Below are 15,466 nucleotides of genomic sequence, written 5' to 3'. Positions count from 1 at the left end.
TGAGCACCACACGCCATCAAATTCCCGCCCACATGGGAAGTAGACGTTGGCCGGGCCAGGGTTATTCTCGTCAATAATTCAACAGACAATGGCTTTTACAAAAACAGTTTTTCATATTCGAACAGGTTTGGAGGGCGGTGGTGCCAACGCACATGGTGGGGGCTTCCACCACCCCGCACGTCTAACCGCCGTTAACAACAGCGGCGATTCAAACGTCCGTCCCCACTTTCTGTTATCTCTCTCCGTCATCGCCGGCTCGGCCAGGGACCACTCTATCTCGTCACGGTGGACCGCGCACCACTTGATCAACGGCTCCCGTCTGACGTAACGTCTGGCGTTTCTCGGACAACGACGGAGCCGTTGTGGACGGCCCGGGCCACGTCACAAGCCCACGCCTCGAAAACGACGAGTACCAACGGCGACGTTGGACGCCTGACGTCGTCTCCTGCCTTCGGCGTCACTGGCGGATCGTGTCCAGGGCTCGAGCCTTCGAATCCCACAGAATTCGAGAGGTCGGACGTCAGAAGAATAATAAAAAATTCAAATCCTTTCTTAATACTCTAATCTGTGGGTTTTGTCTTTTTCCCGCGCGAGTTAATTAATAATTAATGTCTGGTAATATGTGAACCACGTTGGAGTATATAGGAACTATATTACTTAACGTTTCTCTTACCCCCCACCCAAAAAAAAAAAAAAACAACTTTTCATGTTCATAAAATATTAGGAGCTACCGATTACTTCTTAATTTGTTGCGACTTGGATGGATTTTGCTGGCATGCACGTCCAAAGGCGTGTTTTGTCTTTCATTACTCCATCGTACTGTTTGATTCGTGCTCTTTAATCCAGTTTAATTAACTAGATTATCCCTTAAATTGACAAGATCTCACCTTGGGCACATGTCTCGAGGCCAATTTTCGCTGGTAGACCAGTACACGGAATTCAGGTTTAGTAGATAATCTTTGCAAGAAACAGAAATTTTTTTACTGGACTGTAGCTTTGCTTGTATCATCTGTTGCACCGGAATCTCAGACGGTGTTGCCGTAAACAACGTGACAGTAATTAAGGATGAAAGATTTGTTCCCATTGCCCGATGCCACGATAAAAGATCAACCTGTTGGCAGGTTTTACGGGGCTACCGCACATGGCTCCTCTCCTTATTTAATAGTTTGTGGCCCAAGGATTACGTTATCCTATAAATTATGTGGCCATGCCATCTTGCCAGGGGACGAACCGATGGTTATGTTTTCCGGAGGGCTGGTGGGCAGCACTGATTGCAATGTAACTTATTATTTTTATTATTATTATTACTATTAAAGTACATGCCACTGGAACTAGTCGAACCAGCTGGGTGACCGAGCGAGTCCCTTGTCATGCTGAACAGAGATGTTTCGGACATGATAGAATCAAAATTGGATTTGGATCATTGAATTCATGCAGCCACCATGGACGGGGTGTGTCGGCACGTTCTTGAGCTTACACAGTGGCTATGGTGCAGCCCGGACATTAATGTATGCTGTTGGAAATTTACTAGATATCTAAGAGAATGCATCCCAAGTTACTTGGCAATTGTAATCGCTCAAGCATATTACATAATTACGCTCATTATAAGCAAAGCAATACATTGTTTTACATATATGTTATTGCTACAATTTCTACAGATATCTAAGATATCATGTTATGAGCTTTTATTACAGACCGCACGAACGACGGACCAAGCTGTCTAAAGAGCCCGAGGTGTATTCCAAAAGTCTGGTGCACAATAAATTCTTGTATGATAAGTGAGGCACAAATGCAACCATGGACACATTATAAATGCCAGTAAATACGACCTCGAACAACCATCAATGGGTTCAACAAACAAAGGCCAGAATGGACATCCGAGTTAGGTTACCATTGAATGAATGCATGGGATCTCTGACATTTAATAGCATTCTAGCATGTTCCCATGGGCCCATCTCCGGATACGAATCATATGCTGAGATTAAATAAGGCTGCAAGCGTTTGCATGCAGTTCAACACCCAGTTGTCACAGTGAAACTTGATAGTCCTCGGGTTGGTTGCTAAAAATTGTTGTTCCTTTTACGGGTTAGGAGTGGTATTTAGAAAGTACATTTGGAATATGAAGATATGAACGCGTGCAAGCAAAACAGTTCAAGGTCCATTTGTTAGTCCAGCCACTTGACTTCCTCATTTCATAAATGTGTTCGTTGAATCACTTGGAGAGCCTCATGTCTCCTCTGCTAGAATGCGCGCAGTCAACATTTTTAAGGGATCCTTAGGCCCTGTCGGGTGGAACATTGATGGTCCAATCAGAACTCTCGAAGTGGATGTCTTTATTGAGACCATGTTAGACATGGCATAAGCGATCGAGGTGGATTTTGGTGTTGGTGGTCCAAGTGACTCCTCACGCATCTACCATGTGCAAGATCATGAAATCATGTCTTCCAATAATTCGTAGCTATCAATGTCAGATGTGACAAAGGTGCAAATGACATTTAAATGTACAAGTTATAGATGGGCAGATAACTTGATTTGTCAGGAATAATTGCTAGTGAGTTCAACTATTATTACCACCGTAGCCTGCTGGTTGGTTCTCCCGGAACAGGGTGGCATCGGTTGTGAGGCTACATCCTGGAAAGGTAAGTTGCCAAGACAACAACAGGTCAGCTTTGCAGCTACCGGCATAACTCCTATTTAGCTCCGGAGCTCTGTGAATGATACCGTCTACTCAATGATCCAGCCAACTTCAACATAGATTCATTCATCCACTCTGCTGCACCGATGATGAGTCCTTTTAAGCAAATTACCATTGATAAGTGGTTATAGCTATGTCTTTGATTATTCATGGGATTAATTATCATCATTCTATATGCAGCTTGAAAATAAAAAAGTCATCCGTCAAAGAGAAAAGGGGAAAAAGACCTAGCTCATCCTGCACGATTGGTGCTAGAGACCACTAACGTCTGTTGGGCGACCAGGATCAAGGCTCAGAAATACAGTTTTGGGCCAGGCTTACACAGACTCCATCTGACCCAGGGCATACCCTTGATCCCTACCGTGAGCAAGTCACGGGGCCACATAAGCCCACTTGCCGTACAGGTTCCATTGCGAACAAAACAAATCACTTGGCACATCAAACTCGAAGCAATGGAAAGCATGCATCCAAGGGAGAAGAGAAGTTTTTGGGGTACGAGTTTGTTGCAGATTGGCACGTAACTTCAACTCCCACCAAATCAGGTGGGGAAAACACAGAAACAATTAAAAGATAGAAATAACAACAATATGCAACAAAAAATCTGAGACCCTTGTAAGATCCAGCGTAAGCATAAATGAGAAAAAAGATATTGTTAAGTTACAGTAATACTACTTATGGCTTGCGAACGAGAAGCCTTGTAGCCATTTGGAAATAGTTGGGCCAATGATTGATGTTCATGGCTAAATCTCTCTTAGCAGTCTGAGCTTCTGAAATCAGAAGGATTGCTAGAGCTCTCCAACCGTGTGCACAGCCCTGCAGGTTAGATGCTACAAATTCCCTTGAAAAAAAGGCAGCAATGTTTTCATTGTCGGAATGTTGCGCCACAATTAGAGACGGGCGCAGATGGCAGAGCATGATGACCTGTTGGACATCACATGGCCACACAAAATTTGAAAAGTGATCAGTGGAATCCAAATAAATTTTGGCTGCGATGGGGCTTGAAGATTCCAGAGATTTAGAGGACCTCACCACCTTAACCTTCTCCATTCTCTTCTAGTACATGCGAGAAACAACGGCAATCCCTGCAATGGTTCATCTCCTTCGACAGTTTTCTGTTCAATAAGAAAACTGAGAGAGTTATTGTTACGTGACATGCAACACTATGACACTCATTTAATAGTAATTTTACCCATTAATGACCTTTTAGTATTGTTTTGATCTAAAAACTCTCAACTTATTGGTCCCATGCTACTCCAATCTCTCAAGTTCCAATTTCTTCACTCAGTCTCTAAGCTCCCTTTCTCACAAGACTATTGCCCATATAACACAACCACTTGATAGATGTCCTCTGGGTCATTTGCCTCCAATCTTCCAAAGACCCACTACTTAAATTCTATGAAAATTGCATTTATCACTCGACAACTTACAGATGAGATATGTGATTTTACAACTTTACCAAGTAGCTGTGGAACCTAATCAGTTAAAAACATCCTTTCTTCTCATATGAGATCCAGAGTTTCTTTTTGAAAATTTCTGATTTTCCCAGCTTCCTCATAAAAAATCCAATTTTGCACTTTCCTCCATAATCTCTGCTTAGATATCTTTTTCTTTTGAAAAGCCTCTTTTCTCCAGAAGCTAATCATCACCTCAAAATTACATCTTTCACTTGAGCTTTATACGATGTTTTCTTTGTTCTTGGCTCTCTTCACCAAATCTCATGACAGCCTTCTGTTAACCTTGAAATCAAAGCACATAAAAGACCTTGTTTTAGATGAGTAGATCCATATGCCTATGACAAACCCAAAAGCAACTAGAATCCTTCTTGAAAAACTGACATGGTCCACTAAGACTAGGGACCTCCATACATTGGATAACATGACTTTGTGTTGTGATAGGATGGGATTTATAGACTTAAAAAGTGTTATCATCTACAGAGTCTATGTGTCGATAGTCTAGATGAGAGGTTATAAAGTGGTGACGAATACAATATAAAGAATAAGAGATTTTCTGGACTTAGGAGATCGATAAATTAAGATTTTAAGAGGGGAAAAACGGGATGGGATTAAGGCCAATTTACAGATTTCTGGAAGGAAAACTGACAAATCTGGTAGGAGATTTGAAAAACAGCTGTAATCTGTGAAAACAAAGGAAAAAAGATTCTTGAAGGAAACAAGGGTTAGTAAAACATTTATAGATGACCATGTTTACAGTGAGTAGTTTTGCTTCTTATGTGGGTCAACATACATCACAGATTTCTGTGAGCATGAGGTAATGTTAGAGCAAAGAGGTATAAGTGGGGGTGTGTGTGTGTGAGAGAGAGAGAGAGAGAGAGAGGTGGCAAGGAAGAACAAACAGGATAGAATCTGAGAAAAGGTAAGAGACATGCCTTGGCTAAAAATGAAATCTTTGTTCCAACCCAGATTTTGCTTCTGTGATAGCTAATCTCTCCTCTCTACATGTTGTCGGGGTGGGCATACCACCAACAAGGAAAGACTTGTAGACTTTAAAATATGTAAAAGAGATTACCTTGTATCCCTCAAACCACTCCCAAGCTAACCAAATAAAAATAAGGTAAAAAAAATGGCATTATCTTCTAAAATCATCTAAACAAATCTTAAAAGAAGATCTCATTTGATCACCTAGGTTTCCCCTACAAAATTCTATAAAATTTTAAATAAATTATTATCTTCCTTGAAAATTCTATGCCTATGCACATTCAAACATGCAGAGAGATGTTGCCATGAGGAAGCTGCCGAGTGCTGGGTGATTGGCCCAACCATGCCTGGATGCAAGTGATCAAGAATTGCCATGTCAGCATTTAAGCAGGTATGCATGGGCAGAGCTCATCTTCCAAATAACTATTTCCTCAACCTAACCTAATCCTGAATGTAAGTATGGTCCTAAACACAATTAGAGTTCTTTTATACGATGCAATCACGCATATCTTAAACTCTGAAAGAACCAATTCTCCATAATGTGCAACTCTTCAGGAAACATGGTCACGTTAAATGCTCACAGCTTTCCACTACCCTTTTCTTGGCTAGGTCTCCAGGTCTCCGTCATTGATATATCACCTTCATGACACCAATGAAGTTCTTCCTCTCATATTGCTATACTCTTCTCCCTTGCTGTCCTCACCAATTCACACAACAAAGGATTTGAATAAGATCTGTGAATCTTTTGACTAGTCCTAAAATTCCTTTGAGAAAACTGCAGCCTCCCATTTAACACTCTTCCTTAAATTGTTTAATCTCCTTAAGGTTGCTTACTAACAAAAACCAAGAATGAAGTTTGACTCTGTGGTTTTCCCCCTCTCAATGCATCATCAACCATGCATGATTACAGTCCATCTCTACAAAGTAGAGGCAAATGAAACAACAAAAACTAGTTACATACCATACCACCTATCCATCCACCTACCATAATCTCTTACTCCTCTCAGGTCATACCTGTTAGAACTCCGAGTTTCCCAACTCAATACTATCTGATACTATATTCTGAACGCCAAAAAAAGTTATAGGGAAGGTAACAAATAACAAATACAATCCCAATAAAAGAGTTTAATTTCAGAAGGGAATCCATGAAAAGCTTCTAAATGAAATGAAGAAAAATAAAATAGGATAAAAAGCAATCCACATTGAGGGGCTACCATTCTTCTAATACCTTTAGAAAAAAATATAACGAGAATATGCTTAATCCAATAAAGAAAAAGTTATAGCTGTCGTAAAGCAAATATCCAAGAGGTCTTATCTACTGTGATTTCCCCTGATAGGAAATATGACAATTAGATTACACAAGGGGAAGACAATATTAAATACTTATAGTTTTCATGTTCAGTTCAATAAGCAAGTACCTTTAACCTATCAGTACGAAAATAGAATTTCAGTACAAGCAATCTACAACCAAATGCAGTGAACAATAACCACATTCATCGTCTAATGATGGTCAAATGGTTACCCTTAGCACTGCCAAAAGCATGGCATCCTATTTAAGCATTAAGTTGGCAAATCCAAGGAAGGTGGTCCATGCCCATACTCTTCATGGAGGCAGCAACTTCACCAGTAATCTCCACAGGAGCACTTGCCATCCTTGAAGTGATGGAACCGCTTGTTGTCCCTAACAATAAGTTCCCTCCCAACAATCTTTGACATAATCTTAATTGCATTGTGGCAGTCACCGCATATTCTAAGGTTCTTAATGATCCTAAGCGGTGTCCTTGCAGGTGTGCTGATCAGCCCATAAGCAATTGCCAACCTCTCACTGTGGTAAAGCAAAGCTTGTTCCTTGGCCTCCTGATCAATATCATGAAGCACATATCTCGTGTCTGGCACATAGACTTGCTCCTTCACTGGTTTCTTCTCAATCTTCGGAGGCAAACGGTACTCCCCCAATTTGTTCCTTCCATCAAGCATGTTAATACCAGGCCGCCTCTTAGCTGATGGGGTGGGGATCTTTGCAGGGTTCACCTTGGATGGATCTATAGAAATCAAAAGCTCCTCAGCCTGGTCCTCAAGATCTATATCCCCCTGTGCCCATGCTAAATTCTTCAACGACTCCCAAATGGCTGCCGGTGGCTCAAACGGCAACTTCTCAATGAACTCTACTGCCTCATTGAGGTGCCCTGACTTCCCGAGCACTTCAATTATCCTAATGTAGTGCTCGATCCCAGGGGCAATACCGTATTCTTTATGCATGGAATCAAAATGTATGAATCCCTCCTCAACTGCTTCAGCACTAGCACAAGCAGCTAAGACTGCCAGAAAGGTCCGGCTATCAGGGTGCACCCCCACTCTCCTCATCTGCTCGAACATCTGCAGTCCATCATCTCCCTGCATATTTGACGCATACCCATCAATCATCAGATGCCACGAATCCATATTCCGGTCAGGCATTCCGTCGAACACTCGACGGGCATCGTTCATGCTCCCACACTTCTCGTACATCTCCAGCAGCTTGTTATTGATCTGAAGGTCAGCACGGAAGGGGGATCGGATGAAGAACTCGTGGATCTTCTTGAGTTCTTCAAGGAACTTTGAATCGGAGCAGGAGGCGACGAGGGCGAAGAAGGTCGGGGGGTCGGGGCGGATGCCCTGGCTAAAGAACTCGACGGCCTCCTTGACCTTCCCCTCTCTACAGAGGGCCATGAGATCGATGGGACCTGGAGGAGGGGCTGAGGCAGTAGGAGGGGCGGCAGCGGGGGCGGCCGGAGGAGGCGGGCCGTTGACAGGGGTTCGGCCGTAGTCCATGGGAGGGCGATTATCGACGGGGAGGCGGTGGTTGAATGGGGGCCGCTGGTGGTTCTGAGGGGGCCAAGGGCCAGGATTAGTGTTGCGGTCGTGGGGGAAGGCGCGGGGGTCGGAGGGGGCCGGCCGCTGGAAGTTAGGGGCGGCGGAGGAGGTGGAAAGGCATCGGGCAGCGAGGGCTCGGGAGGGGAAAGGCGAGAGTTTGAAGGTTTTGAGGAGGAGAGGGGAGGAGGGGAGCGGGAGGGGGAGGCGGACCTTGGATAGGGTGACGGCGAGCATGGAGTTGCCGGCGCGATGGATGGCGACGAAGGAGGCCATGGCAGGAAAGATTGGGGAGTGGGAGAAGCGCGAAAAACCCTAGCGAATTTCTGAGAAACCCTAGGGTTTGTGGATCCTTCTCGGGCCGTCTGGCGTAATCGGATTGAAGGGGATGGAGGAGGGGCTTGGGCTTTAGGTGAGGGCTTCGGAGATATTTGAAGGGTAAGAGGCTACAGCTGCTTACCAGATCACAGCCGTCCACTCTTGAGTCCTTGCGATCCCCCTGATCCTGATTAGTGTGACGAGAAATGAGCTCTGGCCGCATTTGCTCCTGGGGCTGGACGTATATCAAGTAAATCGATGGCTGTGACTATACCACTCACCACCGAGGGATCTTTTTGGCGGTTTCCTCGGAGCTGATAAGGGAACCGGCAACTTGCGCGCCGATTTTATCTAATGCAATGCGCCGATTCTGATACCATCATTATCATAATCATCATCATCATTATTATTTTAATAAAAAATATAAATTTTAATCATATTTTTATTTTTCTTTCTTGCATGTGCATAATTTTCTTTTTTTTCTTCTTAGCCAAATAATTCACATAGACAACAACAATGTAAAAAAATAAACGAGGTATTAAGACTTCGTTGATTGTACGGAAAAATATAAAAAGAAAAAAAAAGTAATATTTTTCAAAAAGGAGAATACCATTACATCTATTTTTGTACTCTTTATACTTTTTCACCATCCAACACCTCGTTCAAGAGACCAGACATACCCCAGATCAAGGCGTCAAAAACCGGCAAAAACTGACATGGATCCTCATTTTAAGCAAACAATTGCAATATTTAAAACCAAAAGAAAGATTTTAGAATATTTTGATCAATATATTGACATCATGGTAGATGATACCTATGGACGAACTAGTCCTTTTATTCAGGATAGCGGCCATGGAGAAATCCTCTTCAGCTGCCTATTGAAGTAATGCTAAAAGTGTTTTGATTTGCCCCCTAACATGCAGAATCTTTTTACATTGTAAATTTATGCTATTCAGGCAGGGAAACCCAAACTGGTATTCCCATGAGCACCAAACCTCAAGTGCATCTTTCTCAATTGCTCTAACCTATTTCATTTTGAGGTGATTCATGCAACTGTGTACAAGTTCTCAGGTGCAGGTCTCACATAGCCGCCACAGTTGTAACAACCAGCAATCAGGCACATTACCAGTGTAATATAACCACTAAAAAGTAATGTGCATAAAGGTCTATAGTTGAGTTAGCAAGAAATTAAGAGCGAGGTATGACACAGCCTTCACTAGTAATTACTTGTGCTCCATCATACAAAACAAGCAAGAACTTTGATAAACTTCTCAAGTATGGCAGGAGATTTCATGTTATATTCAGCTTCAGCTTCATGGGCAATCACTTCGATTAAATGAGCATCTTTAAACATAAATAACAAATAATCTTGTTCTTCCTGGTCAGCTCCCATTCCTGCACATTGAGGAGAAGAAAATCTGTCAATGCTTTAAAAATAAATGCATGATTAATGTTAAGCAGGTGTAACCTGTATGATGGGCTACAAAATCTTGATAAATAGGAAGACATTAGTTCCTGACTTCATCACCAGAATTATTAGGAAAAAACACATATACAGTCAAAATATAGTTTTTTTTTTTGGCACTCATTTTAATGTTTAAATTACTAAGGGACAGCCTACTGAAAACAGCCAAAAACTATCCCAAGCACCATGATCAACATAAACTTTGCTTAGAAGGCCAAAAATGGATTCCAAAACTTTAATGTGAAATTTCTAACTCTCAGCTCCTTTCATAAGAATATTGAGCACTTAGTTTGACTCAACCATGTTTCCAACAGAATTGCAATAACCAAGATTCATTTATCTCATCACAAACACTTGGAAAACATCAAAATGAAGGAAAAAAAAAAAGGAAATAGACAAGATTCATGTACGTGCTTTCACATACTTTCCTCATCTAAATCTTAGCATCCTTACTATGTTAAGGATCTAAATCTAAACAAATCCAATAACAAACACCATGATAGGACTGATAAAATTGGAATGATATTGAGAAGATTAGCATAGCCCCTATACAAAGATGACATGCACAAATTGAGAAATAGTATCAGAGTGGACTTAGCCTATGGTCCATATGGACTAGGAAATACTATAATACAAAACCTTTTAGAGCTAACCATGGATCAAATGTGGTGTTTGTGATTAGATTTGATTGGATCTAGACCCTTAGAGTAGCAAGGATTTCAAAACTTAAATGGGGCGATATGTTAGAGCCCATATCGGTGTGTGTTTAGTCCCACATAAATTGTGTGCTGGAAAGATCTTGGATACTTATACAAGAACCCAAGTGATACCTTCCAGCTACCCTTTTGAGGATGAAGTCCTGTGCTGTTACATGACATGAGGAGTTGGAATCAACCACCAAAAACAGAGAGAGCTATTTATGATTTATGGCCTAAAAAGTTCAGAATATGAATGAATATCATCAGTCTTCTTTAATTCTTCATGACTCCCATGTACTCATAGTAGATTAAAGAATGAGCTAATTAGGATTCATTATCCTTGGATACAGACAACAAGATTTTCTTCTCATCTTTAACCTGTTCTTTACTTGTGTTGGGGATTATCGACCGGCCCTGCTCATGCCGACTCATAATCGGACATACCCGACCGACCGACCGACTGTTGACCAATCGACCGATCGCCGGACGCCATTACCGACTGATTAACGGCTCTCTACCGACTGTACCAGGGAGTCTGATGGCCGACTCTCGCAACCTGCCCGACTGACCGTCGGAGGGGCCCGAATCTCCACCCGACGCCACACAGCTGGCCACCGACCTAAGGTCGGTCGACTTCTCCGATCGCCGTACAGCTGCCGGAGACTGTCAGCCCTGACAGCAGCATGCGGCACTGCCGCCTAAGGGCATTATCCCACCTAGGGCATTATCAACCCTAGTGATTTGACAGCCCCACGATGATGTGACACTTTCACGGCGACTCTGACAGTCTACAGTGAGTTGACAATTCCTCAATTGTCTGCGCCATTAATGACGGCGCCATACTACGCTCCACTATATATATCGGGGAAGGCTACAGTGCTAGAGGCCCTTCGAAACGACAGGCTCGCCCCCTCACCCTTTCGTTGAGTTCTTTACTTTCTTCTCACTGTTGCCTAGTCTCCTCCCTGACTTGACCGTCGGAGGGTCCCCGCCGGAGCTGCCTCCGGTCAGCGTGGATTTTCTTTTGCAGGCGCTCGTTCCCGGCGACCAGACGACGAGGGGATTGGCCGCAACAGATTGGCGCGCCAGGTAGGGGGGCCTAGTAGACACTAATGACAAAGACAAGAGCTCAACAATCGAGAGTCACCGGATCGGCGAGGCGCTCTTCCCGCCGAGAAGAGGCCTCCCCTCCACCCTCCGCGACGGAACCCAGCTCTCCGCACCCCGCGGTGACCACGGAGGTGCAGATCGCGGCAATCGTACGGCAAATGACCGTGCTGACGGACGCGGTCAAAAACCTCCAGCAACAACCGGCACGGCTGCCGCCATCATCGGTCGGGCAACCGGCGGCACATCCGATGCCCTCCAAGAGCAGCCGCCGACGCCCGCGTCGATCTCCGTCGCCTCCGCGCGAGCGCCTGCCACAGCGCTCCCACGGAGAGGAGGAGGGGCGGCTGCGGTGCGATGCCCGTCGATCCCAGCAGCCTTCTCCCTCCCCGCTGGAACGAGCGAGGAATGAGAAGCGACCGCGAACGCCGTCCGCCTCACTCTCGAAATCCTCCGGAGACTCCACTCCTGGGGTCTCCCAGCACCGACGGACGGACGACTACGAACGTAGGTTCGAGAAAATCGACCGTCGGCTTGCACAGTTGCAGGTGGACGGACAGAAGTCTTCGAACGACGTCGACTTCCAGACCGCCCAACCTCTCTCCCGACTCATTCTCGACGAATCGATCCCCAGTCGGTTCAAGATGCCGCACATGGAGCCCTACGACGGTTCCACCGACCCAATCGACCACCTGGAGAGCTACAAAGCTCTCATGACGATTCAGGGGGCAACCGACGCTCTCTTTTGCATCGGCTTCCCCGCCACGCTCCGCAAAGCTGCCAGGGTTTGGTACTCCGATCTTCGATCGGAAGTATCCACTCCTTCAGACAGCTCGAGCACTCTTTCGTGGCTCACTTCAGCACCAGCCAGAAGCCGCGCGAACGTCGAACAGCCTTTTCTCCCTCAAGCAGGGGAAAAATGAGACGCTCCGACACTTCGTGGCGCGATTTAATACGGCCACGCTCGAGGTCTGGGACCTCAACAAAGACATGGCTATCTCGGCCATGAAACGGGGGCTGAGGGCGTCTCGGTTCACTTACTCCCTGGACAAGACCCTACCCCGGACGTATGCCGAATTTTGGATCGCGTGTACAATATATGCGTGCGGACGAAGGAGCCTCCGACCGGGCTCGACCGAGTTCAAGGGCCGAAGGAGAAGCGAATGAAGGGTCGGGACCCCGCCGAACCTAGCAGGCCCCCGACCGATGGTCGGGTCTCGCCTCCGCGACGAAACCAAAAGTCGCCCCGACGGCAGACTCCAAGGCCGACACGCCCCAGGTATGACTCCTACACTCCTCTCTCTGCTCCCCGTGCGCAGATTTTGATGGAGATCGAGGGGGAAGAATACCTGCGACGGCCTCCGCCTCTGAAGGCAAAAGGCCTCGACCGACGGAAGTACTGCCGATTCCACCGGGGCCACGGCCACAATACCGAGCAATGCATCCAGCTTAAGGATGAGATCGAAGCTCTCATCCGTCGAGGGTATCTCGGTAAATTTCGGAGAACCCGCCGACTCGACCAGTGCCGACCGACGACCCCAGCCGACTGAGGAAGCGACCACTAATCGCCGACGGCCGGGGTCATCAATATGATTTCCAAATGACTTGGCCCGGGGACGTCTGCTGGAGGGGAGCCCACGAAGAGCTGCGCCCGGACGACTGATTACTTTTACGGAGAAGATGTTCGGGGCATCCAAACTCCCCACGACGACGCTGTTGTTGTCTCGGCAACAATAGCAAACTATGATGTAAAATTTTTTGTAGATAATGGAAGTTCAACAACGTTTTGTTTTACTCGACCTTCTCCCGGATGCGACTATCAACCGATCGACTCAAGAGGGTCCCTACGCCCTTGATAGGCTTGCTGGGGACGCCGTCGCGATGGAAGGTGAAATTACCCTGCCCGTGACGGTCGGCACCGAACCACGACAAAGCACGGTTCATTTGACTTTTGCGGTTTCCAAGTGCCTCGGCCTACAACGCCATACTTGGAAGACCCAGACTAAACCCTCAAGGCGATTGTCTCAACGTACCATCTCTTGGTTCGGTTTCCGATCAAAATGGAGTCGGAGAGATGCGCGGAACCAACAGCTCGCTCGCCGATGCTTCCAGATCTCCGCTCAAAGCGACGAGTTGAGGGGCTCCCTGACGATCGACAAACTAGACCAACGGGAGGAGGAAGAACGGGGCTCGCCGGCCGAACAGCTCGTGTCGATCCCGATAGCGAAAAACCCCGACGAAAGATATGGGTCAGGTCTCAACTACCCGACCCAGAACGACAACGGTTGACGGAGCTGCTGAAGGCCAACGCCGACATATTTGCTTGGTCGGCAGCAGATATGTCGGGCATCCCTCCGGAGACAATAACGCACCGACTCAACATCGACCCGACGATGAGGTCGGTGAGGCAGAAGAAAAGGTCTTTTGCTCCCGAAAGATAGAAGGCCATCGATGAAGAAGTGGACAAGCTGCTCGAGGCGGCTTCATCAGAGAAGCCACATATCCCGATTGGCTCGCCAATGTTGTCATGGTCAAGAAAGCCAACGAAAGTGGAGGATTTGTATTGACTACACCGACTGAATCGGACCTGTCCAAAAGACAGCTTTCCACTTCCAAAGATCGACCAGCTAGTGGATGCGACGTCCGGATTTCGACTGCTCAGCTTTATGGACGCCTTTTCGGGTACAACCAGATCTGGATGGCACCCGAAGATGAGGAGCACACTGCCTTCGTGACCCCCAAGGGCCTCTACTGCTACCGAGTAATGCCCTTCGGGCTGAAGAATGCCGGCGCCACCTACCAACGACTTGTCAATAAGGTCTTCAAAGATCAGATCGGGCGTAATATGAAGTATACATGGACGACATGCTGGTAAAAAGTGCGCAGACTGCAGACCATGTTCGAGACTCGAAGAGACTTTCGCACTCTACGACAACATCGAATGAAGCTGAATCTGACTAAGTGCGCTTTTGGGTGACCTCGGGAAGTTTCTCAGATTCCTCGTTTCTCAGCGAGGAATCGAGGCTAATCCTGAGAAAATAAAGGCAATCATCGACATGCGCCATCCGAACACCAAGAAGGAGGTCCAGCAGCTGAACAAAAAATCGTCGCTCTCAGCCGGTTCATCTCTCGATCGGCTGAAAGGTGCCTCCCGTTCTTCAAAACTCTGAGGCAGGCGAAGGGCTTCTCTTGGTCGGATGAGTGCCAACGGGCCTTCGAGGATCTGAAGAGGTACTTGGCTTCCCCGCCATTGCTTGTGAAGCCGGAGGTCGGGGAGACATTGTATCTCTATTTGGCCACCTCCCCTGAGGCGGTCAGTTTGGTGCTCGTCAGAGAAAATGAGAGCCGAACCCATCAGCCTATCTACTATACTAGCAAAGTGCTCCGCGGCGCTGAAGCTCGATATTCGGAGACGAAAAAGATAATTTTCGCCTTGACCATCTCCGCACAGCGACTCCGCCCATACTTCCAGGCGCATACCATTGTGGTTCTCACCAACCAACCCCTGAGGGCGATATTGCGCCAACCTGATACATCGGGACGACTGGCAAAGTGGGCGATGAAGCTCAGCGAGTTCGACATATAGTACCGACCGCGACCTGCCTTAAAGGCCCAGGTCCTGGCCGACTTCATCGCAGAATGCCCGACGACCGACCAAGGGTCGGAAGACGTGGACCCCGGACGAGACGCGGCCTCCAAGCCTGACCCGATCTCCACCTGGGTACTGCACATCGACGGAGCTTCAAACGCCCAAGGGAGTGGGGCTGGGTTCCTGCTCACCAACTCGGATGGGGTAGTCACCGAGTACGCCCTCCGATTCGACTTCAAAGCCTCCAATAACCAAGCCGAGTATGAAGCGCTCCTCGCCGGCTTGAGGATGGTAAGAAAATTTGGGATC

General features: G+C 46.5%; 1 protein-coding gene and 1 non-coding gene across 2 annotated transcripts; one reads left to right on the top strand and one right to left on the bottom strand.

The window, feature by feature from the left end:
• Positions 1 to 6,495: 6,495 nt before the first annotated feature.
• Positions 6,496 to 8,467, bottom strand: LOC105042927 (pentatricopeptide repeat-containing protein At2g15690, mitochondrial). Its single transcript, XM_073252848.1, has one exon. The coding sequence runs from the start codon at positions 8,254 to 8,256 to the stop codon at positions 6,751 to 6,753; it is 1,506 nt and encodes a 501-aa protein (XP_073108949.1). The 5' UTR covers positions 8,257 to 8,467; the 3' UTR covers positions 6,496 to 6,750.
• Positions 8,468 to 10,251: 1,784 nt separating this feature from the next.
• On the top strand, positions 10,252 to 10,355 carry LOC140855977 (U6 spliceosomal RNA). Its single transcript, XR_012139417.1, has one exon. It is a non-coding gene; the product is annotated as a U6 spliceosomal RNA (small nuclear RNA).
• The last annotated feature ends 5,111 nt before the right edge of the window (positions 10,356 to 15,466 follow it).

Source organism: Elaeis guineensis, chromosome 2 (assembly GCF_000442705.2).
Source record: "Elaeis guineensis isolate ETL-2024a chromosome 2, EG11, whole genome shotgun sequence".
NCBI classification, from domain to species: Eukaryota; Viridiplantae; Streptophyta; class Magnoliopsida; order Arecales; family Arecaceae; genus Elaeis; species Elaeis guineensis.
The sequence above is the reverse complement of the archived record's forward strand: the minus strand, read 5'-3'. Positions and strand labels throughout refer to the sequence as shown.